Raw genomic sequence first — 23,163 nt, 5'->3', positions numbered from 1 at the left:
CCCACGGATCGATACTTGTACTGAGTTGACTCTGACTATTCTTTTCAGAAAACATATGGTAAGAGGAGCTGTTGTTCTTAACAGCTACAATAGATCTGTGCTGTGCAGGGGTCCCACACCCAAGGCTAAACATGACTTTCCCCAAAAAGACAGCTAGTGCCACTTTCCACACAGCAAGACTTGTGACCCACTTCACAACTTTTGTTCAGTGTTAAACAATAAAGTTGATTTGATAAAAACTTTTACAGATTTTCACTTTGGAGAAACTTCACCCCTACCTTTGCCCTTAGCCCTGGGCTAATCTAAAGGTCCGTTTGGATTTTCCAGAAAGTTAATTTGCTCCATATGACAGACAGTTGGTATCTGTTAAACCTGCAAACTGTTGTGCCCAAATCAGCTCAACTCTTTTCCTTTCTGTCCTCAGTGCAAGGAATTCACCTTCCACACTGGCTACGAGGTGCTCGTACAGCGCCTGCTGGAGGGGAAGAAGATGTGCAAAGATGTGGAGGATTTGCTCAAGCAGAGGTAGGAAAATTAGAGTGAAAATAGTGTGAACAGCCTCCTTTTTCTTTCCTCTTTGGCGTCTGGAAAGGAATGGTAGCCTGGTTCTGATTAGGTGGTGATATGAGTTTACATAGAAAAGCCTGATTGAAACCCCAGCCTTGTGATGTGCTTTGTGAAGGTACATAACAAATAGAAATCTCAGATCTGAGAAGGGAAGAGGAGGTTGAAGGAGCCAGAAACCCAGAGGTCCATTAAGACCGTGGTCATCGCTCCAGATCCCACGGCAGCACAAACATCCACAAGTGGCATTTCTAAGTTTCCCCTTTTACAGGAAAAAATGACTTGCACATTTCTGTTTCTCTTTAAACGTGCTGTTGCCACAAGCACTGTTTCAGTTTCCTGCCACTGCCAAAAATGAGCCATTTTTCAAATACAGAGCTACATAAAATGCTGCCTAAAGCCTTCTCCAGACACCCAAGCCAGCCCACATCATTTGCCAACCTCACCAGGCTTTGAGTAACAATGCTGTAGTTTGTGTCCCTCCTCACCTGCTTCTTGTGGTGCTGCTCAGCAGCAGCTATGGACAGCTGACAATTCTGTGGGTGAGAAAATATATTACACTGCTGCTTGGGCTCCTTTGCCATTCATTTCTGTACTTCTGACTTAGGAAAATAAATCTGAAATTTGGTTCTGTTTTTAAGTGGCTTCAACAGTTCCAGCATGTAGCACGAGGCACACACATGCTCAGGCATGACATGTAGGAAAGGTCACACAAAGTATGGATTATATACACAGCAGGTAATCCTGGGGCAGCTCATCTCAGCACTGCCTCCTTAGGAATATTGCTCTGCCTTCCTCAGTCACAGCCTGCTTTGTCTCTCTGTGCTGTCCCCATGGAGTTTTTTTGGTTTAGGGTTTTTTTCTGAAGGCTGTTTTTCAAGCCCTGGCACTTTCAGAGGGTGTGAGCTGTGAGACTGAAAGGTGAGTGTTTCACAGCATGTGAAGAGTCTCCCATCAAAACCTGAATTTTTGAATTTGAATTGCTTTTCTTGACCACCAGTGGAAGCTTTTTATATTGGTGCACATCAGAGTCCTAAAGTCACATCTGCCTGATGGCAGCTTAGCTGCAAATGTTTAAAATAGCTCCTCTGTGCCTCATAACTTATAGGGATCAGAACTACACTGCAGGCTTCAGGCAGTGGAATTCTGCATTGGATGCTGCACACGCCTGTGTTTCTTTCCAAAACATTACAGAGGCTTCTGCAATTTGCAGGATAAGGTTTTTCCTAGTTTGTGGTGGACTTTCCACAAAGAAATAAAAAATACATGTACAGTCATTTTGCAAATTGTAGAATCAGAGAATCAGCCGGGTTGGAAGGGACCTCTGAGATCATCAAGTCTGACCCTTGATGTTTCCATGAGATTTTTTACACCCCCAAAACATTCCAGTGAGTGTGTGTATGTGTGTGTATGTGCACGTTGAGGGAGGAGGGAAAGGAGAAGTGGGCACTGAGTTAAGGAGGAAGGTATGATTTCCAGTTTATTTCTGCTGGATATTTGTTTCAGTTTGTCCTCACATCATTCATGGGAATGACCTGAGAGAAGATCAAAGGATGGGATGAATCTCTGTTCCTAGAGGCTGCCCATACCATGGGCTTCGTGCTGGAATTGCAACAAGGACTCCTGCAGCAGCTGCCCTGAGTCCTGAAACCAGCTGCCCTGGCCACACTAACATGGGATCAGTTTTCCACCCACAGATCCCCCTGCCTGGCCTGGAGAAGGGTGGTGTGGGAGTGAGAAGGCAGTTGTATTGCAGAGCAAAAGCCTGGATTTAAAACACAAAGTACGTTCCAGCTCTGGATGGCTGCAGAGAAACCCAGAGGCTGGGTGTAAGTGTACTGAAAAGAGGGAAAGGCAGCACCAAGATGTGAAGAGATGGTGTCAGCCTCCTGCCAAATTCCTCCGACTCTGGGATAGGCCAGTCCCATGCCTGGGGTTTCAGGAATTTTTGACCCAAGGGTTTTACAGGAGCTGGGACTGGCTTAAGAGCTGGCCATGCTTTTTTCCCATCATATATTATTTACTGAGCAAACAAAGTGGGACTGCAGCACTGGAGTCATTCTCATTCCTGTATAGGCACTGGCATTAAGCAAAGTCTCTGACATAAAAGTGTTTCTCGTTACTAAGATCAGAAGAAAATTAATCTCTTCTGCATTGTTATGTGTCTCTGGAGTATATTTCCATTTTGATGACATTTCATTCATTTAACACAACAATGAAGTGGTGTGGCCTGTCACTGCAGTTTGCACCCTGTTCCTTTAGAAGGAATCCCAAAGCAGTGATGGAGGAACACCCCACTAAAGCACAGCAATTCCTAGTGTGGGAGAAGAGCAATTAACTGAGAGCACATGCAGTGTCAGACACATGGGAGCCAAGGAAGAGGCCAGGAACACCCTCCACTCCGGGCTGTGGTGACTGTGGGTTGCTGGTCCACCAGCCTGACTGATCTCCTTGGACTGGGGGAAAATCATCCCTCCCCCAAATGCTAGCACCAGGCTATCTGTTCATTATTAATTATTGACCATTCAGTAGTTTTTAGCAGCTACTCAAAGACTGAAAACTTGGTTCCGCCCTGGTCTTGCACCCAGGAGGAAGGAAGTAGTAACATATTTAGTACAAATACTTCTTTTGAACAGAAAATAGAAATGTCCTCCAGAGCTGGGGGGGGGGGAAGAGAAAAGAAAATATTTGTATTTCTTTATTAACCATAGAAACAGAACCACTGTCCTGAGTCACCAGTTACAGTTCCCCCTTAGGTGAGACACCACATCGTACTGTCCCTTCCACTGAACTGCCCCAGCCTCACCCAACAACCAGCAAGGCTCCTTCCCCTCCATCTCCACTGCAGCTCTGCAAGCAGCACCTCAGGTTTCTATGTATATTCCTGCTCCTCCTGGCTCCCATGTATTCTCAGCCTCTCCTAAATGGATCCTGTGGAACCCACTCTTCGCTCCCCTCCTTGCCAGTATTTTAATGGGTCGGGTCAGCCATCAGTTTTAGGTTCCTTTTGCAAAGGAGGTCCTGTGTTCTGAGCATCTTCACCTCAGCTCTGTGCACCTCTTGTTCTAATTGAATCCACATTTGGGGGGCAGAGTTGTATGGAGCACTCCACAGTAATCAAAGCCACGACAATGGGCTCTGTTTTCCCCTCATTTCTTCTGGAAATAGCTTACCCTGATTATTTAAGAGGTTAACTAACAGCACTAGGACTGGAGAAATAAAATAAATTGTATTCCTCGTGGCTTTGTACCTCAGATGCAATTACAAGATCTGTGTAAATGTGATCCTGATACCACTAAGAGGAATTGAGCAAGTTTTTCTTTTAACAGAGCACAAGCAGAAGAGAGATATGGGAAAGAGCTGATACAAATTGCCCGAAAAGCAGGAGGACAGACAGAAATCAAGTAAGGAACTCTTTCATTATTCATGCAAAGAAAGTGATTTTGGAAGAAATATCAGACTCCTTTGTTTTGCCTATGAATGGGATCACAAGCTGCTCACTTCAGTGTGTTACACAGCACTTCACAATGTACAGGAAAAGTGGGGGAACACCGTTGTCCTTCACAAAAGGATTCACAAAATCTCTATTTGGAAACTTTCCTGAGATTTTTTTCATTTCAAGATTCTTAATGTTTAATATTTGCTTCCAAAAGCAAACTAAGTGATGGGGAAAAAAGGGAAAGGGAAAGGAAAAGGTGGTGAAATGTTTAGGATGGTGGCTTGGCAATTCTGGGAAGCTGGTGGACCCTGAGAGACTGGGACAGAGCAAATGCCAAGTGCAAAGACCCCAAAAATCAGTTTCAGCAGCAGGAAAAAATGCTTATTTTAGGAATGCAAAATTTAAATCTCTTTGAAGGGACTTAATATGAAATAAATCAATGGAGCTACTGAAATGCACTAAGATGACATATATTTTTCTCTGTCTCCTCCACTGCGATCTTAAATCACGTATAAATTGTGTTGGGAGGGGAAGATATATGTTGGCATGGAATTTAACTTAATAAACACTGCTGATAAACTGCTGCTATTATTGGTGGCAGCAGCAATAATGAGACATTTTGCCATTATTGTAACAAGTAATAATACAGTAATAAGGTGGCAGAGGATGAAGGTGTGAGGTCACAGAAGACAAGCCTGAAAGAGAAGACCTCAATCTAAACACAAACCAGCTCTATTGATCCCTGGGGCCTGCTGCCCTCATCCCTCCCATCTCTCATTCCTTAATTGCAGTCTCCTTTCCGTGCCGATTCATCACTCTCAGTGCAAGCCTGGTTTCCTCTTCATATTTTATGGGAAAACTTGACCTCAAAGCCGTGCATGGCCACAGCAGGGAAGTGCCAGGGAATCACCCACAGCACTGACTGTGGATTTGGTGGTGGTCCATCCAGGCTGACAGGGAAACTGGGCACTAAGGCTCTCTCCAGAGGACGTGCAAAGCTCTCCCCCTCCCAGGGATCCATCTCTGCCTTCCCCCTGAGCAGCGCTCAGAGATAGTTCCTGGGACACGGCTTCTGCCTTCCTGGTGTCTCAATTCACTGACTTGACCAAAGAAAAAGAAGGAGGAGAAGAAGTATTCCAGAATTAAAACATCAGATTAAGGATGGATGGCTTCTCCCCAAACCAAAGATCAGCATTCCAGGATTAAAGGAAGGCTCCACCTAAACACTTTACTGGCAGTGCAGGGCAGGCAGAGCAAACGTGTTCAGCAACAGCCAGGGTTGGCTGCTCTTCAGTGACTTAGTGGATAATTCATTGATCTGACTTTTCCTAAGAGATTATGAAAGCTTGATTTAGAGGCAGAGCCAAGTCCCAGAGTTGGGATATGGATCCAAGCTCCCCTCAAATTGGAGGAAGTTTGGCCTTGGGCCCAGCTCCACTTTGATCTAGCAATTTTATAGCTTGGCATAGAGGGAAGGCTGGATATACCAACAAAGCATGGTGCAGAGCTGATTTACTGTGTTTCCATAACCCAGCCTGGTCTGGGGAGTGACCAGCTTTGCACTGATGTTTTTGTCAGAGCAAGTGTCTCACTGTAGCTGTCCTGAAGCAGAGAGGATACTTGGCTTTCTCTCATCCAGCATCCTCTGGTCATTTAAGGAGTTGCACACATGGACCATGAGGGGCATTTCTCCAGAGCAAAGACTTAAAATCAGAGAAAACTACAGTCTGTTCAGGGCTGGAACAACTCAAGAAAATGAAATGTTTGGGTTTAATGCCTTAAAATTGTTGACACGTTGTGAAGTTTGTGTTTGTTTATATGACATTGATTTCTGGCAGCAGTTCTGCTCCCAAGGTCAGTCCTTCAGGGAGACTTGAGGGAGGGAATCTATGCACTGCCTATAATAAGAAAAGCTTGAAAGGACTATGCTACAACTGTCCCAGTGCATTTTTCCAAGTGCTTCCTCTTTATAGGACTTCCTATTATCATCTAGCACACTGAGTCCTAATAGTAGTACAAGTACTTGACAGGCTGAACAGGGCTGTTCACATCTTTAAAAGCAGCTTTGGGTAGCAGCATTTCTCAAACAAAGTCTAATGAATTTGTACCTAAAACTTCCAATTGACAACCACCAGAAAAAAAAAGTAGCTTCCAGGTTTTTTTGCAGAATGTTTTACAGACCTTCCTATGTATGGCACAGAAGCAGGAATTACTAATTTTAGAACACTCAGTCACTTTCTTTCTAATGCAAAATTATTATCCTCTGGTCTTAAATTCAGCCATCTTTTAAACATCTCAGATACTAAGGTTTTCTGTCACTTCTCCTGAGAAATTATTTCACACCCCAGCAGTTCTCGATATCGGGAAGGCACCTCATACTCTTTCAAAAAGTCGATAAAGGGAACATAAAATATCCATTCACAACAACCACCCAAACCCTTCCAGTACGAGAAAATACCCAGAAGACCTTAACAGGAACAACTGTAAGGCCCAGGTTGACACTTCAGCAATCAGGGCAGGCACAACAAGGCACAGAGAATAAGCATGATGAGGTAGTGGCTATCACTGCAGAAAACAGTTCTCCCTCAAGCCTTCTCCATATTTTAAAAACTTTTAGTTTTGACTCAAATTAAAGAACAATTTCAACATTTATTCAGGCTCGTCCCTTCTCCCCCAAAATTTTGCCTCAGCTGGAGCAAATTGCTGAACTCAGCTTAATGTATAAATAGAGTCAACTGCCCTGTTTTATTTACTGAAAGACACAGATGAAGAAATAAGCTGCTGACTCAAAAGAAAGATATTAGGGAAGGGTCACTGGAATGTAACAACAACTCTGGGACCACTTTCCACTGCTTTGAGAAAGCTCTAGGTGACAGTAGTCATCAGGATCCCATCCCATGTGCTGTCCAGGGCTGTTCCCTCACCATCACTGCAGCTCCTCTGATGGAGAGCTGACCCCTCAGGGACCAGCACTGCTCGTGCCTGGCAGGGACAGCTGCAGACCAGGACACTCCACTGTATCAGCAGGGATTCAACACCATGACCTGGGAAAAGAGGATCATGTTGTGTCTCCACCTGTGCACCAGAAACGTGAGGATCCCTTGGACCCGAGAGCCAGCAGGGAACAGGGTTGTAGCTCTGCCCCTGGAGGTGAGACTGAGTTCAGGGAGGCCCTCGCTGTGCCTTTCACAGCAGTGTCACAACTGGCCATGGGGAGCCCACAGGTTTAAGAAGGTTTCTGACAGCACTCACACCAGCCAGGCAGACACACTGCAGTGAGGGAGACATCCTGCAACCACTTTTTATCCGATTTCTTATTTTTAAATAAAGCAAAGAAGGGCTTTCCAAAAGAAGCTGGTGCTGGTTACCATGGACGTAGCAAACAAACACTCCAGCTTCCAGCTCAAGAAATAAAAGTTCCCTCTAAGTGCTGTCTAACAGCCAAAGGACACCATCATTCAACAGTCCAGCCCGATTCAGGCAGATTGAGGCGCTCTGGCTGCTTGCCCTTGCCTCAAGCACTGCACTCAAGCACAACCTCCTGGCTCCAGGGGAGGCAGAGATCCTCTTCCCAAGCCAGGGCACAGCTCTAACTCAGCAGTTCCTTGGCAAGTTCCTTCTAAAGCACAGAAGGCCCACACACTTGATTCTAAGTGCAAGACTGCAAGACAGGTCACGCAGGCTCAGACTGATCCTTTCAGCTTAATATTCTGTCCCCAATGTTGGATCCCGAGGGAAGAGTAAAGGAACAGGGCAAGGATATGAAAATATGTCTTCTAAACCATCTCCTAACCTCAGCAATTGGCAGTGCAGAAGCTGCCACAGCAGCAGCAGCTTTGTACAGAGCAGCCCCCAGTGGACTTTTCTTCTCTTTCTTATTTGAAACCCCAAAACCTTTTAGCATCCACTGAGTCTTAAAGGCAAACCAATTTGCCCCTGTTATCCCACTTTTTAAATTAAAAAAATTAAATCCGCATCACCATTTCACAGTCTCTAATCATAAAAGAAATTATGAGAAAGACTATTACAAACCCACAGCCGTGTTTTCTTGGCAAATGACAGCTTATACCCATATCCAGCGGGGGAGAGGGAACTACATGTTTTGAAGTTGAAACTGCAGTGTGGTTTTGCACTCTCCATATTCCGAGGTGCACACATGGGAGAGGATGGACAGAAACTGGGCATTTTTTCAGCCAAGTTACAAACTGAGATCAAGTTTCCAAGTGTTTGCTGGCAGTGTACACTGTGGTGGTGCCTCACACACCACTAAGGTGATTCTCAGCAGAGCTTGTGCCTTTAAGAGGAAGCACCTTTCTGGCTGCAAGGTGACTGGGAATTTCCATGCAGTGGCTTTGGGCAACTCTTCAGCAGAGCAACATGAAAACAGAATATGCTACAGAGCCCAGTTTGCAGCCAAAGCAGAGCCTCTGGGAACTCTGTTCTTGGGTAAAATCACTGATGTAAACACGCAGTGGCTGGTTATATTCTGCCTAGTCTGACAACATCTATTTTTGTCATTTGCTCTGCTTGTCTCTTCTCATGTATATGATTCCCTACATTTTCTGTCCCTCTTTTCTACTACCATCTCCTTCAGACTTCGAGAAAGGGTAGTTCCTTCAAGCCTATGTCTGCTGTGCCTTTCTCTGCAATCCCTGAAATAGAACATTGCAGTGAGTGTGAGGTGAGGGCATCTGTAACCAAATGCCAATTGCTGCTTCCTGGGTATAAAAATAGTGCATCTGTCACTTAATATACAGAATCCTCTGTATTAATCCACACAAAGCAGGCATTTTTGAACTGCAGCTAAAAGTCAGTTTGGAAGGTCACATCCTTCCATGGTTGATTATTCTCCACTCAAACGTTCTGAACCCACACTGAATTTATACACTCGTTCTTTGAACTTTTAGGACTCTGCAAATGGACCTAAGCCTCTGCTCAGTTCCCATTCAAGTCAATCTAAATAAGCTCTCTGGTGATCAGGACAGGCATTATTGAGCAGTGCTACTCTCTTTCTGAAGAGACATGAGGAAATTTAGTTTTATTTTAAAGGTACCAAAGTTGCTTTGATTGTTTTAGCCTTTGATTCGAATGGCACAGTTCATTCTGGAGTCACAATTTGCTGTCTGTGGGCACAGATGAACGGGTAGGAGAAGGTACATGGAGCTGTCATCCCCTTTGCTGCCCTCCCTCTTCATTTCTCTTTTGCAATGCAGACACAGGCCCAGGTGCAAATTGTCTGAGACCGGACGATTCTGGACTTGTTTCACCATGACTGGGCTGCACAAAAAGAATTCTTGGTAAAACCCCACTGGGACTACCCTGTGTGGCAGGAGGAAAGGCAGATGTTAATTGTGGCCCCAGAGGGGACTGTCACCGGGGTGGTTTCACAACTGTGTAACTGGGATCTGAGCTCCCAGAGGCAGAGGGTGAACGGGACTGCAGGGAAGTGCTCTGGAGAGTTCGTCTGGCAGAGACCTCTCTCAAATTCAGAAAGGATATTTTTAAAGATTACAATAAGAACAGAACAGTGTAGATCACACTGATGTGAAAATAGCAACCTACCAGAAAGGAAGGTGGGGTTATTTCGCACTTCTATTCACCAAGCAAAGGTAGAAAACAAAGAAAATTAAGAAAGATGTGGTTTTACGGTTAGAAGAGCCTGTGTTACCTTCCTGTGTACAAGATATAAAAGAACTCTGAATTACTCAGTTAACCCAGTCTCTAAAGGCAAAGTACTGGGAAAAAAGGCCCAAACTATCAAGCTCAAAGTTGAAAAAAATTAAACAAAACCATAAAAGCGTGCTGTAACAGTGCACATAGTGAGTTCAGCTGTCACCTCAGCACTGCCACTGACAGGGCTCTGCCACTGCATCCCTGGGGCCAGGAAATTCAGCTCTGGGTGGCTGTGGAGCAAAGGGAACCAGAGCCCTCCCTACAGGGCATTTCCTGGTGGTCCTCGTGTCACACAGGGCTGCCCAGCACAGCCTGTTCTCCAGCAAAAACAAAGTCCAAAACAAAGAGAGAGAAAGCCAAAAAAAAACCCAAACCAACCCGACAAGATTATTGTAGCCACTAGATGGCAAAAACTACCCGAAGTTGCTGCAGTGGCTGGTGCACAGGCTCTTTCTGTTCCCTGTTATTTCAGATTCAGGCAATCCTGTTTTCACCCGAAATTCATTTTGACAAATCCATTTTTTAAATGTACAACGGGAAGTCGTTTAACAAACATGCACAGTAAATTTGTTGTCCAACCTTATTTTCAAGGAGACATGTGCAGGAGCCTCCATCTAGGGGTGCCCAAAGGGAAGGCTGGAGCTCTGTCTTTAGCTGGAGTGGTTTAACAGTCTTCCAGAATTTACACGGAAATCTCAGAAGTGAGCAATAAAAAAAAAAGGCAAATAGCAGATTTTCAGTTTTGCTTGAATTGTTTTCAACTGCAGGTTTTCTAATTTAGCCGCAGAACAAACAAACAAAAAATCCAATTACTGCCAGAATGCTAAGCAGCATCACATACTGAGGGTAAAACACTTCAGAGTGTCCATGGGAGTGAGACATTCTCACTTTGGATGCCTCAGAATAAAGCCTGTATCAATCCCATTAGAGAGCCAAACCCACCCAAGGCAATAGGTAACAGGTGCTATTAATAGGTACATCCAAACCAGCACAGACAGAATTAAAACCCACTTGTACATCAGCTACAGGAGTTGCTTCCACTAAACCCTGTGAAGCACTGAAATATTTCACTGAAATAATCAGAGCATCCAGCTGCAATGAGCAGCTAATCTATGGTGCTGCTGCTGCAGCCCAGGGGTCATAAAGGGAGTCCTGATGGATCCACAGGTCAAAATTTGATTTATTTGTTCTCTCCCACATGCATAACTTGGCACGATGACATATTTTCTACCCCTTAAGCCCCATAAGGATGTGGGGTCCGATTCACTGATTATAGAAAATTATTATAAAAATAAGGAAGGAAATGGGTTAAGTCTGTTCCAATCCACTGATGGCCTGTGGCCTTGCTCCAGTCAGCAGCTGGGGAATTGGCTGGACAAATCCTTCATACAAGGAAGAAAAGGCCAGGGATTTCTGAAAAGGCCATTAGAGACCATGCAAGAGGCAAATTGGTCTCTCTTTGCCAGCAGCATTATTATACCAGAGACCCCCTCAGCCTTGCAGAGAGCCAGCAAAAAGGAGAACAGCTCTGTGGATGGCTTATCATCATGAGCTGCTCTGGTAGCTCAGGTGCCTGGAAACCAAAAAGAGCAGCAAATTGCTTTTCTCCGTGATATATACTGAGAAAGTGCCATTTTTCAGTATCCACTATAGCAATTTTGCCAGTTTTTGCATAACTTGAATCACCAACAGCAAAGGAAAAAGATCTCTGGGAACAATAGATCAACACAGAGTGCAAACAGTATGTGCAGTTTGCAAGTGTTCTCTATTTTTTAAATTCCAGTATTTACACATTTCAGGCATGAAGTTGTTTGCACATTCCCCACCTCCTATTGGAAATTACACACCAAAAAAGCAAATTTTATTCCTTGTATATATTTAATTTTTCAAAATAATCCATTAGAGTGTTTAGGTGAGAAAAAGTTTTCTCTGCTGCTGATATTCAACTTGTCTTTAAATGTCAAGCTTTTAATTAGCTGGAAAGAATACACTTTGTTTCTTTTCTGGTGTAACAATTTAATTTCCATCCAAATTTCACACCAGAATAATTTTTTTGCAAAATAAACCTTCAAATGTTTAAGCATTGTTAGAAAAATAGTTAAAAATACTCAATCTAGTATGTTCTTCCTGACTTTGGAGATTGACCACAACCAATCTAATTGAAATCTGAAAAAAAATCCAACAGCTCTTCTTTTCTGGCTGAAAGTCTTTTCCTTGTATTTCTGCTTAGATCTGGAAGTGGATTTCAGGGCAGTTAGTGCTGAGGACAGGCCCAGCCTTTCCCCTTGCCCGTGCATTCTTTTTATGCCTGGCAAGGCAATCTCACTGCTGGGAGAGCAAGCTTTGATTAGGAAACAGATGTCCAGCCTAAATTAACACAGGGCAATTAGGATCTTTCATGTGTCTCTTAAGGCTCCCGAAATGGCCCAAGAGACGCAGATTTCCCTCCCCATCTGCAGTCACACATGGCTGGGAAGGGATATGGATCCTCCCCTGGACTCTCCTGGTGGAAAGGCTCCAGCCAGGGAGACCTCAAGCTCTTCACTGCCCAGCTTTCCTCCTGGGCTCTGCCTCTCTGCTCCATGGAGAGCCCAGAACTGTTTCCTTCAGGGAACAAGACACTCTGGGGCTTGAAGAGATGATTTCTAAACACGATAAACCTCCAAATCACACCCTGGCTTGTGTGTCTGCAAATGCTCTGCGGTTCTGCAAATTCTGAGCTAGAGGAATTTATTAAGTTGAAAATGCCTTTTACAGACCTTTTGCTCTCCCTCACATCTATGCTGGTATCTCTGGTGCCTTCTCGAAGCGGACTCTGGCTAGCCAAAGGACAGAACACCAGGCAACCTGTGGTTCCTTTTCCATGCCCTTCTGCCACCCCACCGCCCAGCGATGTGAGCCCATCGGGAAGAGCTTCCCGCTCCTCTCCGCGCCGAGCGGCGCAGCCCAGCGCCGAGGCCGGATTGCACGGCATCATTTATTCATGCCGTGCTTTCGGGATGTCGAAACGCCCGGGAGCATCGGGGTTTCAGAGCCTCGGAGGGCTCGGCACCGCCGGTGTTTGGGAGGAGAGCGAGCGGAGGAGCCACACGGGGGTGCTCGGACAGCGCCGTCCGGGGATGCTGCGGCCGGAGCCGGGGAGGAACCGGCCGGGGCTGCATCCCGAGCCGAGAGGGGACCGGGTTCTACCCGTCACACCACCGCTCCAAACCCCAATTCCCCTCGGCCCACTGCATTTCCTACGGCTGACTCGTATCTACTGCCAAGGGGCCAGAGAGGAATGGCTGTTAACAGTGGGATTCAAAAAGAGGGTGCACAGGAGCAGTGCAATTCCTTGCTTCATGGAGCATTTTACTGCATTTCCTGACGGTAACAGATTGATGCCATTGTGCTCGTTGGCATGGTCGACTTTTATTAAGAGACTATTAAGGGTTTTTATCTCTGTATGGATCTCTGAGATTCCAAGGGAAGGTTTTTCCCCTGGATTCACAACCTGCACATAGAAACCAATACTAATAAAGTGCCTTGTTTCTGCCCCACAGCACACTGAAGGCAGCATTCGAGATGCTCAAGCAACGTAAGTATTTACATCTTCCCTTCTGAGCTGAGAAACATGGGCACCCAATGTGTTCATTCCCTCCTTCATCCTCTTCCCCCCTCTATTCCCAGCTTTTCTATCCCAGTCTGTAGTGTGGAGGGGAAGGATGCTCACTGTGCATTCTCCAAGGCTGGGCACCCAATCCACCCTATGGTGGCAAAGAAAATGGCTTGTTCCTCGAGTAAGTTGTATCTGGATCAAGTCACAAAACATGAGCTCTATTCCCTCTTCCACAAACCACTGACACCAAACCAGCATCTTTCTAAATGTGCCCAAGACTCAAAACACAAAATGCAGCACCACTGTAGCCAGTGGGACACTGGACCTGGCCACTGGCACCTGCTGTTTAGCCCAAAACACCGTCCTGAGAAGCAGCTGGTGAACTGAGGTGTTTGTAGAGCTTGGAGAGGGGAGCCCAACGCTTCTGGAAAATGTGGGATTCCATTTCAGAGACACCAAAGCTGACAAATGCAGAGAATTTCCCAGCCATTTCAAACAGCATCAGCCAGGTGCCGGGAAATTCAATCCATCTTTGCTGACCCTTGGGAACTCTCAGTGTGCAGCCTCATCTAATGACTGGGCACCACCAGCAGGCAGCTCCCAGAGCAGTGACAGTCCAGCAGCACAGCAGAGGGAAAGCAGACACGGGGTCAAGGTGGAGGTCAGAGCTCTCTCCCTCCCTCTGCATCACTAAACCTGATCTCCAGCCCCAAAGGAAGGGGATACATGGGGTAAATGGGGCTGGGAAGAAATGCAGCTGGCTCTGCTCTAGCCAAGGCTGCTTCGAGTGCTGCTCCAGTTGTGCAGGGAGGGCTCTTGCCCCTGCCCTGTGCAGGCACTGGGAGGACCTGCAATAAGCATCATTCAGGTTGGGTGAACCCTCAGCAATGGCAGTGCCTGCAGAAAGACAGGGAGACCTTTTTTAAGGTCACCCTGTTCATAACAAGTCACACGGGGCAGCCACAGCACAGAAACATCTCCTAAAAAGTACGACTTTGTATTTAAAGGATTTCCACTGACTACATATGAATTCTGATTTGCTTTAGAAATTGAAAGTGTTGGAAACTCTCATATCCAACTGGCAGTAATGCTGAAGGATGAACTGAAAGGAATAGAGGAATTCCGAGAAAGACAGAAGGAGCAAAGAAAAAAGGTGAGGAACTAGAGAAATGTTGAAACAAATTGGGTAAATGGTCCATGCTGATGACCTGTCTCCAGCCACAGGCTGGAATTCTGCAAAAGATGATAAAGCATTCCCAGTGTGCCCTGTTCACTCTATAGACCAGACTGTGGAACAAAGATATCTTTCTGATCCCAGCTGGAAATAAAGTGGTGCTCTGAACGCAGGAGCCAGAGGCTTTAGTCCCTTTTACACTCTCTGGTGTAACTGCAGATACTGTTATTGTTATTCCTGTAAGAACTTAATCCTTCCTTTTCTCTTTTTGATACCCTTGCTAATGGGTTTCTTTGCTCTGATCCTGCATGATCTCCAACATGCACTAAATAAAGAGGTAACACAAACATTTAAAAACATAAAAGCAAACGAATATCATGCTTAATGCAACACCAATATATGCTGAATTACAAATACATGGAATAAGTAGCATCTAGTTGATGTCATCTAATAAAAATTGGAGTGTATTTAAGGTCATTTCATCCCCTATGATCTTATCAAGGTCTAAGTCCCTTGAAAAACAGTTCTCAATAGAAACAACAGTGGTCACTCTCACACTTCTGTGGTGTTGAAGACCAAGATGGGAGAGTCACTTAACCCTTACAACACTGAGTGATGGAGGAGTAAAATGAAATATTCAGCTCTTTGCTGATTTGAAACAAATGAAAATGCAGATGACCAGTATCCGACGTAACAAAAATCTTGTGTCTACAAGTCCCTGACACACACGAACTTGCAATAACAAATAACTCTGAATATGAAAGTAGGTGAAACCAGCGCTACCACTGAGACTTGAGGTGTGCAGCAATCTGATGAGGCACACAGGCCATTCAAAGAGGGCAGGCACCAGGTTCGTGAGTGTTTGTATCCTCCCTCCCTTGGCCACTAGGATTTGCAGAGGGGCTGTTTCTCCTGCTGAGACCAGCAAGCCTTTAACTCACCTGGGAACAGTTAGAGGGGCCTGGAAAACAATGAAAAACTGCTTTGGAATCTCAGAGAAGCTTTTTTCTCTGTCCAGCATGTGGCTGTGAGGAAGCCAGCATTAGATATGCTGGATGGTGTCAGCATTTCTGGTAACCTCCCAAAATGCTGTGATTTGTGTTTTACTGTAGCTGCTCTCAGGACTGTGCCCAGTATGAAACAAGCCTCTGGGTAGCCCTGGAGACAGTTTTGCTTGAGCAGAATATAAAAATTAAAGGACCAAAAGTCCCACTGAGGAAACCCATCCCCTGCCAAGTAGGAGAGTATCTCACTGCCACATAAAGCTGGGCATATCACAACTAAAGCCATGGAAGAGAATCCAGCACTGTCCTTCCAACACTGACCAGATGACAGCATGGAAATCAAACTGTACTGAGCAGAAATTTGCCAGAAGCAATGGAATATAAAAACAGGGATTGTTTGTGTTTAAAGTGGACAAGTACCTGTGCTCATGTGGGCGAGACAGTGGTTTGGTCTGCAGAGATGTAGGATCAAGCTCTGGCACCAGCAAAGGAACTCTGCTGGCAGAGCCCGTGGGCACTGTGACTGGGTGTTACACTATTTCATATCCTTAAGAAAAAAAAAGGAGGAAGAAAATGAAGATCTACATCCTCCCTGCTATTAATGGAAACCACTGAAGCAGAATGATCTTGGATTATTTTTTACCTGGCACTTTGATGCTCTCTGTATCACTTAGAAACCTGCCATTTATAAAAGCAGAGTGAAGTCATTTTCCCCACAGACAGGTGGCTTATAGAGAGGCCCTGACAATGGCTTTCCTAAGCCTGCCACTGGAAAGGGAGGGAAGAAGTCCAAAGCAAGAAATGCTGACTTGTGTGTGTTTCTTACAGTACGAGTCTGCAATGGAGCGCGTGCAGAAGAGCAAACTGTCCCATTACAAGAAAACAATGGAGGTAAGCAAGGAGGGCTTGTGCAGGTTTCCTGATGCAAAACTGGCTCCAGGATAACCTACATTTAAAGAAAGGTCGAGGCTGTGTGAGTGTGCAGGAGTGTGTGTGTGAGAGAGAGGATGTGATTCCTGCTCTGAGGAGAAAGCTGATCTTCCCTGCTGCATCCACTGAAGAGTCTCCAGAAAGTTAATGTGGGATCAGTGATGCCCCAGGTCAAACAGGATTTCATTCTTTCTAGGCAAGAGTACTTACAGGAGTGAATGTAATTTTTCAATCTGTGTAAATACAACTTTAAAAATGGTGAGAGAATCTCACAAGAAGGAGGAATCCTCTCCAGCTGGACAGCATGGAGGTACAGGAACTGGAGGCAGCTGGTTTTGGTTTCCAGTAGGCAACTGCCTCTAAAGGAAAGTAGTTGCAGACCTGTCAGTGCTACAGCTGGTACTGTACTGACAATTTTTATTGAAATGTGCTTGTTTCAGGCGAATCTCTAAGACACAGAGATCTTTTGGTGCAAATAAGGATTTCTCTTGCTTGTGAGAACTCCACCAAGGCTGTTGTCTGTGGGGTGCTGGCTCTGCCTCACAGCCTGGAGCAGTGGGCAGGGAGCACACTGACTTTGGCCACCTGATGCTCCAAGTCACAGTGGAGAAATGACAACCCACCCCACGGGCACCCTGGGAACGGGGGCTCCTAATTTTGCCTCTACATGGTTGCTCAGACCTGACGGCCCAATGGTGGTGGAGCTGCCTGTGTATTCCTGAGCACCCCTGGAGGGAGCTGCAGCTGTACAATGCAGACAATTCCAGGGCTGCAAGAAAAGAACACAATTTATGCCCTCAGCCCCTTACCCCAGTTTTTCAGTTCTATTTTTCTGTCTCCTTATGGCATCGTTGGGAGTTTTTTCTGGGCAGTGATTTGCTCCCCCAGGCTGCAAACCAGACATTGTCTAGAACATCAGGCTGGAGAGAGCCCAGCCTTGTCCCCTCACGTTTGGTTCCATTTCCACCCAGTCCAAGAAGACCTACGAGCAGAAGTGCCGGGAGGCGGACGAGGCGGAGCAGTCCTTTGAACGGACCAGCGCTTCAGGCAACCCAAAGCAAACAGAAAAGGTACCTCAGATGACTGTGCTACCCAAAGAGAAAACTGTGGGGTTTACCTTTTCAAGAGAATACAATCAACCAACCCGTTCCGCAGGATGCCAGGGGCTGCTTTCTCTTCTAATTAACCCCTCGGAATCCCCTGGGAAAGAGCTAAGTTATCTAATTAATTTATCCCAGGCTACGATCCAATTGCTCTATGAATCCTGAAAGGAAACTGAATGAGATTTTTCTCTGAAATTATTCATTAAAAAAAAAAAAGAGAGACAAGTCAGAAGGATGTCATGCATTTAGTTTTGCTTTTTGGTCTCTTACATTTAGTAGGCATAGAATCTTACACTAAAATGCATATTTTTCCTCAACATTTTCCTCCTTATGGTTAGTTTAATTTCAGCTAAATTTACAGACTCAAAAATAAATCGTTGGAAATTAAGGCACTGCAGTCCTTCTTTGCATCATCTTGATACTTGTAGCTGACAATTCACTAACTTTTAATGGGAACATTTTACAGCAGAACAGATGGAGAAAACAAAATAAATGAACTCCCTTTGGCTCGGTAAAAATCAGTGCAGTGTAAGCAAAAAGGATCAAAAATCATCTCAAGGAGTGGGGTGGGTGGAGACTCTAAAAACAGCATCAGAACTATACATTTTATTTCCAGCATTCACTAATCTTTGATGAACGAACCCCTCCAGTTAAGCTGCAAAGAGGGGATGGAATCCTGGCTCTGCTGCAATTACCCCAGAACACTCAGCAGCTTCAATGGCAGCTCAACCTGCTGCAGCCCCTCTCCCAGAAGGATCCCAGGGTGCTCACTGCCTTCCCTCCCCGCACATGCCAGCACGTTTGGAATGCACAGAGGCAGCTCACAAGCTGTTTAATTCTGCTCAGCATTCACAAACAGTTTGGGGCAGGAAGCAAGTAAGAATGAAGCTTCTGTTGCCAGCTTACTACACGTTTTCCAACCAGCTGTGAGGAGGAATATGGTCGTAGGGACCCCTACCTGAGCCTTGCCTTCAAGGGCAGAGTGGAAGAATGTATTACCCTGATGTCTAGAGCTGTGCATGAACGTGAAACCATCACCATCAGGGCAGGAAGACCTGGGAGTAATGAGCTGTCAATAATGGCTGCATTTTCATTTGTTAAAAGCTGCAGGTTTTTAAAAAAGAAAAGTTTTACTTAGAGTGAATTTCGCTTTTAGGCTTCTGGGGTGTTATGGGAAATAATCTGGCATTTGGAAAGTATTTTAGAAGCTGTGCTCTTTTCATCTGTGTATTACATGAGGAGCTTGAAAGATGAATTTTAACTGCCATTTATTTCTGCTTATAAATATCTATTAGAAAAGCACATCAAACACTTGAGAAAAAACAACTCAGCCAGCAGACACAGCTTCAGGCTGGATCATGCTGGCTCTGAGCTCCTGTGGCAGGGATGTCTGAATGGAAAGATTTCTCTTGAAGTCAGTGGACCTGTGGCTGCACCTGGAAAATTCTGGTCCCTTCTTCTCCATAGCACATTTTCAACAGAACCAGGCATAAAGGCAGGAGAGCCAGGAAGTGTTTGCAACTTAGAGCCTTTCCCCTAGGAGGGAAAGGAGAGCAGGCAGCAAAAAAAATGGGGCTGACGCAAAAAAATATTGTCAGGAATTAATTTGGGGTGTTTCTTTTCCTGTTTCAGAGCCAGAACAAAGCCAAGCAATGCAGAGACGCAGCAAATGAAGCAGGTGATGCTCTATTTGCAACTGAACATTATGATTCTTCTCAGCAGGGATCTACCAGCACAGGGTCTGGATAGAGCACCATCCAAATCACCCAAGCTGTCTCTGTTTGAAGTCAAGGTTCCCAAAGTCACTCACCCAAAGATTAATGAAAAAACCTCTAAAGAACAGCAACCTGACAGTCATCTGCTTTCTCTAACCTTTGTGGAAATGCAACTGTCCTGCTTTCATTAAAGAATTTACAGAAGACCTCCTTTAGGGACTTCACCCAGGAAAGAAAAGCTCTCCTTGAAGCAAGTTTGAAAGCACAGAGGACACTCAAATTGCCCCCAGCCAGCCCAAACCAGACTCACCATCCCCATGTACATGAGCATGGAGCATTCTCCAGCCACAAGCACACTGGGAGTCCAGGACAGGCCAGCACACATCTGAGCTGGCTCAGGAGTTCAGGCTTGTCCCTCCCTGCTCATGGAATAGTTTATACTAAATCACATGGCTTATCTGGCTGGCTTGGCATGGAAGGAGCCCAAGGATGCTCAGTGCCCAAGCATGGTCCAGGCTCTTCATCTCTGAAGTGCATCATCCCTACTGTAAAGTTTATAAATGATCTGCAGACCATACAGAGAAGAATCCTTATAGTATAGAATCCTGTACTATACAGTTGCAAAAAAAAGACCCCAAAGATCCTTTTGCCCCACCAGTTTCAAGCTCACACATTCCTGTGATAGTCAAGCAAACCACAGGCCCCAAGTATAAGAACCGCAGCAAAGGCCCAACAGCAGGAAAAAGAGAAAGGCTGTGTCTCTTTTTTCCCCTAACTGTTATGTTTCTCTTCTGTGTGTCTGTATTTACAGAGAACGTGTACAAACAGAACATCGAGCAGCTGGATAAGGTCAGGACAGAGTGGGAACAGGAACATATCAAAACCTGCGAGGTAAACATTGACTTTTACAGCGATGTGTTTGCGCGCTCTTTATTTTATCCCACTTGCAGAGATCAGTCTAAGACCTGACACATCATCCCAAGGGTTTTACTGTTTGCTTTATGTGGAGTCTCAGTAGATGTCTTTGCAAAATTACTGCAAAAGCTAGAGCTGATTTAGACATACCTGCTGCTGCATCACTGACACTCTCCCTGCTGGGTCAGCATAACTACGTAGATATAAAGGAGGGGAATAGGTGCAGAGGTGGGAGAGGTGGAGCAATATGTGAACTGGTACATACCCAAGGCACTCAGAATCTTTCTTTTTCATAGCACTTTATATTCACCTGCAAGAATATTTGTCCTCTGCCATGGAGTAATCTTTCAAATGAAAGCTGGTGCTGGTGGAAAAGTCTCTGTTTATATTATGCCAAGGATGGACAGGAGATTTGTACTTGGCTAGTAAGTTTTGCACAACAATTTCCAGGAACTGGTTGGCATCCAAATTTGGTCACAGTAATCCTTCAAGTACCTTTGCCCATCTGCTAAAATCTGATTTAGCTGTGTTTACTTGCTTCAGGCTTTATTTCCACATAAAATAAAATGCCAGGATATAGCTTTCCAGTTCTCTGCTTCCTCTTAAATATTCCCTATCTAGGAGGACTGAAAAGTCCACAATTGGCACACAGATTTCCACAGAAATTATGCCAAGCCTTAGCTTTCCCAAGATGAATATTTTCTCCTTCTTAAAAAGCCAACAAGCAAAGCATTCCAAAACCTCACAGTCTCTTTTGTCTCACATGGCTAAATCCTGATGTGCCCACAGAGCTTGTGGCCTGCCCACTGCTCAATCCAAACAACCATTGGTAAAGGAAGGGCATCTTTAATGCCTTCTTTTAAAGGTGTTTGTCGAGAGAAAAAATGATACTGTTTTTGGATGTGTCAAACACCACCCAGTTGGACTTTGCTGGGTGTTGACAAGGCCTTGACAAGCTCAGAGTCACCACAGTTCCCTCTTTGATCAGCTGCACTTCCCAACAGGACACTATTTACCTGGAAAATTCCCGGCTGGCTCTGGTGCTGTTTCCGCAGCCCTGAAGGGTTGGGCTGCAGCCACAGGCTTTCTGTTCACAAGGGATATTGAAATACTCATTCTCCACCCTGCAGGCTCTCTTTAAAAAGCTTTTGCTCTCAGAAACTGGTCCCCACACCAGCTTACTCCCTCAACAGATTCTTTTTTGGTTGGTGAGTTATTAGATGGCAGGCAGTGTACCCAACTGAGTGTTCTGCTGAATATCGTGTATGTTTGTGGTGTTCTGGACATAATTACTAGCAAATGGAGATGGAAACAGATGGCTGGAAGCATCTGAGCTTTTCACACCTCCTAGAAAATCAAAAACTGATGTTCTACTTTTAACAGAAAAGCTTAGGGATCAGGGTGGGAGGGGGTTTTTTTGTTGTTTTTTAAAGTTTTTAAAGAAAGCGTTTATCTACCTCTTCCCCCAGCTCAGTTCACACTTCTCTCTTCTCCCTTCATTCTTCCCAAGAGGTGCAACAACATGAGAAAATTAGACGGATGCAGGAAGGGAATAAACTCTGAAGAAAGAAAAATGCCTTCCTTTTACGACAAAAGTAACATTAGAAATTCATAGAGGCAACTCCAGAGAGCCTCAAATAGTTTCAAAAGAGAAAAGTCTAGAAAGATATTTTCGATGGCACAGGTGGCTCTACCTCTAACATAAATACAGCCCTTTCATGCCACTACTCTACTGGTCTGTTAAACATCAAGATTTCAGTGTGATAGGCAGACAGCACCCTGACTCTGAAATCCTTGCAGTAGAGGCAGCAGTCAAATCCAGACCTGGATTCCTCTCCCCTGCTTTGTTTTTGTCTATAAAACATAACTTTACTTTGGTGCAATCAATTAATACAAATTCTTGAGCCTGAACGAGCAGATGCAGTTTCTCCAGTAGCTGAGAAAGGAGCCTTCAGAATGGTTTGCAGCCCCAGCATTGCCACAGCCTGCAGTGCAGGTCACTGAGTGCCACGAGGCTGTGTCACTATGTCACGTCTCCTCCTTGGCTGCAGGTGTTCCAGCTCCAGGAGTGCGACCGCATCACCATCCTGCGCAACTCGCTGTGGGTGCACTGCAACCAGCTCTCCCTGCAGTGCGTCAAGGACGACCAGGTACGGCCACTGCGGGCACTGCCCAGGAGAGCCACGGGCACAGGAGGAAGAGGAGGAGCCAGAGGGCTCCAACAACAGCACTGGCTTGCCCTTCTCTGCACGTGCTGTCTCCTGGGGAACATTTTCAATGCAGCTTGTTCTCCCTAGATATAAACCAGACAGATGTCTGCCCTTAAACAGTCTGACATGACAGTCCCATGACACCTACATGTCTCCCTCTCAGCTACCAGGACACTCTGGCATAGAATCACAGAATCATAGAATCAACCAGGTTGGAAAAGACCTCTGAGATTATCAAGTCCAACTCTTGATCCAACCCTGCCATGGTTCCCAGACCATGGCACTGATGCCACATCCAGTCTCATCCTAGAAACCTCCAGGGATGGTGAATCCACCCCCTCCCTGAGCAGCCCATTCCAGTGTCTGATCACTCTCTGTAAAGAATTTCTTCCTAATATCCAACCTAAACCTCCCCTGGCAGAGCTTAAGACCATGCCCTCTTGTCCTACTGCTGGTTCCTGGGAGAAGAGACCAAGCCCTATCTGGCTACAACCTCCTGTCAGGGAGTTGTAGAGAGTGATGAGGTCTCCCCTGAGCCTCCTCTTCTCCAGGCTCAACAGCCCCAGCTACCTGAACCTCTCCTCACAGCACTTGTGCTCCAGTCCCTTCCCCAGCCTTGTTGCTCTTCTCTGGACCTGCTCCAGCCCCTCAATGTCCTTCCTGAGCTGAGGGGCCCAGAACTGGACACAGCACTCGAGGTGTGGCCTCACCAGTGCTGAGTCCAGGGGAAGAATCACTTCCCTGCTCCTGCTGCCACACTCTTCCTCAGCCAGGTCAGGATCCATTGGCCCTCTTGGCCACCTGGGCACACTCTGGCTCCTGTTCAGCTTCCTGTCAA

General features: G+C 45.6%; 1 protein-coding gene across 2 annotated transcripts in view; it reads left to right on the top strand.

Moving 5' to 3' along the window:
* Window positions 1-23,163, top strand: part of PSTPIP1 (proline-serine-threonine phosphatase interacting protein 1) — a 52,576-nt gene that overhangs the window by 19,275 nt on the left and 10,138 nt on the right. For both annotated transcript variants that reach the window (XM_027698108.1, XM_027698107.1), the window contains exons 3-11: window positions 425-525; window positions 3,894-3,968; window positions 13,219-13,253; window positions 14,321-14,427; window positions 16,281-16,343; window positions 17,354-17,452; window positions 19,118-19,163; window positions 20,012-20,091; window positions 22,167-22,265. In XM_027698108.1, coding sequence (XP_027553909.1) covers window positions 425-525; window positions 3,894-3,968; window positions 13,219-13,253; window positions 14,321-14,427; window positions 16,281-16,343; window positions 17,354-17,452; window positions 19,118-19,163; window positions 20,012-20,091; window positions 22,167-22,265 — 705 coding nt within the window. The remainder of the gene's footprint in view (window positions 1-424; window positions 526-3,893; window positions 3,969-13,218; window positions 13,254-14,320; window positions 14,428-16,280; window positions 16,344-17,353; window positions 17,453-19,117; window positions 19,164-20,011; window positions 20,092-22,166; window positions 22,266-23,163) is intronic.

This window comes from Neopelma chrysocephalum, unplaced genomic scaffold (genome assembly GCF_003984885.1).
Source record: "Neopelma chrysocephalum unplaced genomic scaffold, ASM398488v2 Primary Assembly neopelma1_124, whole genome shotgun sequence".
Taxonomy (NCBI): domain Eukaryota; kingdom Metazoa; phylum Chordata; class Aves; order Passeriformes; family Pipridae; genus Neopelma; species Neopelma chrysocephalum.
The sequence above is the reverse complement of the archived record's forward strand: the minus strand, read 5'-3'. Positions and strand labels throughout refer to the sequence as shown.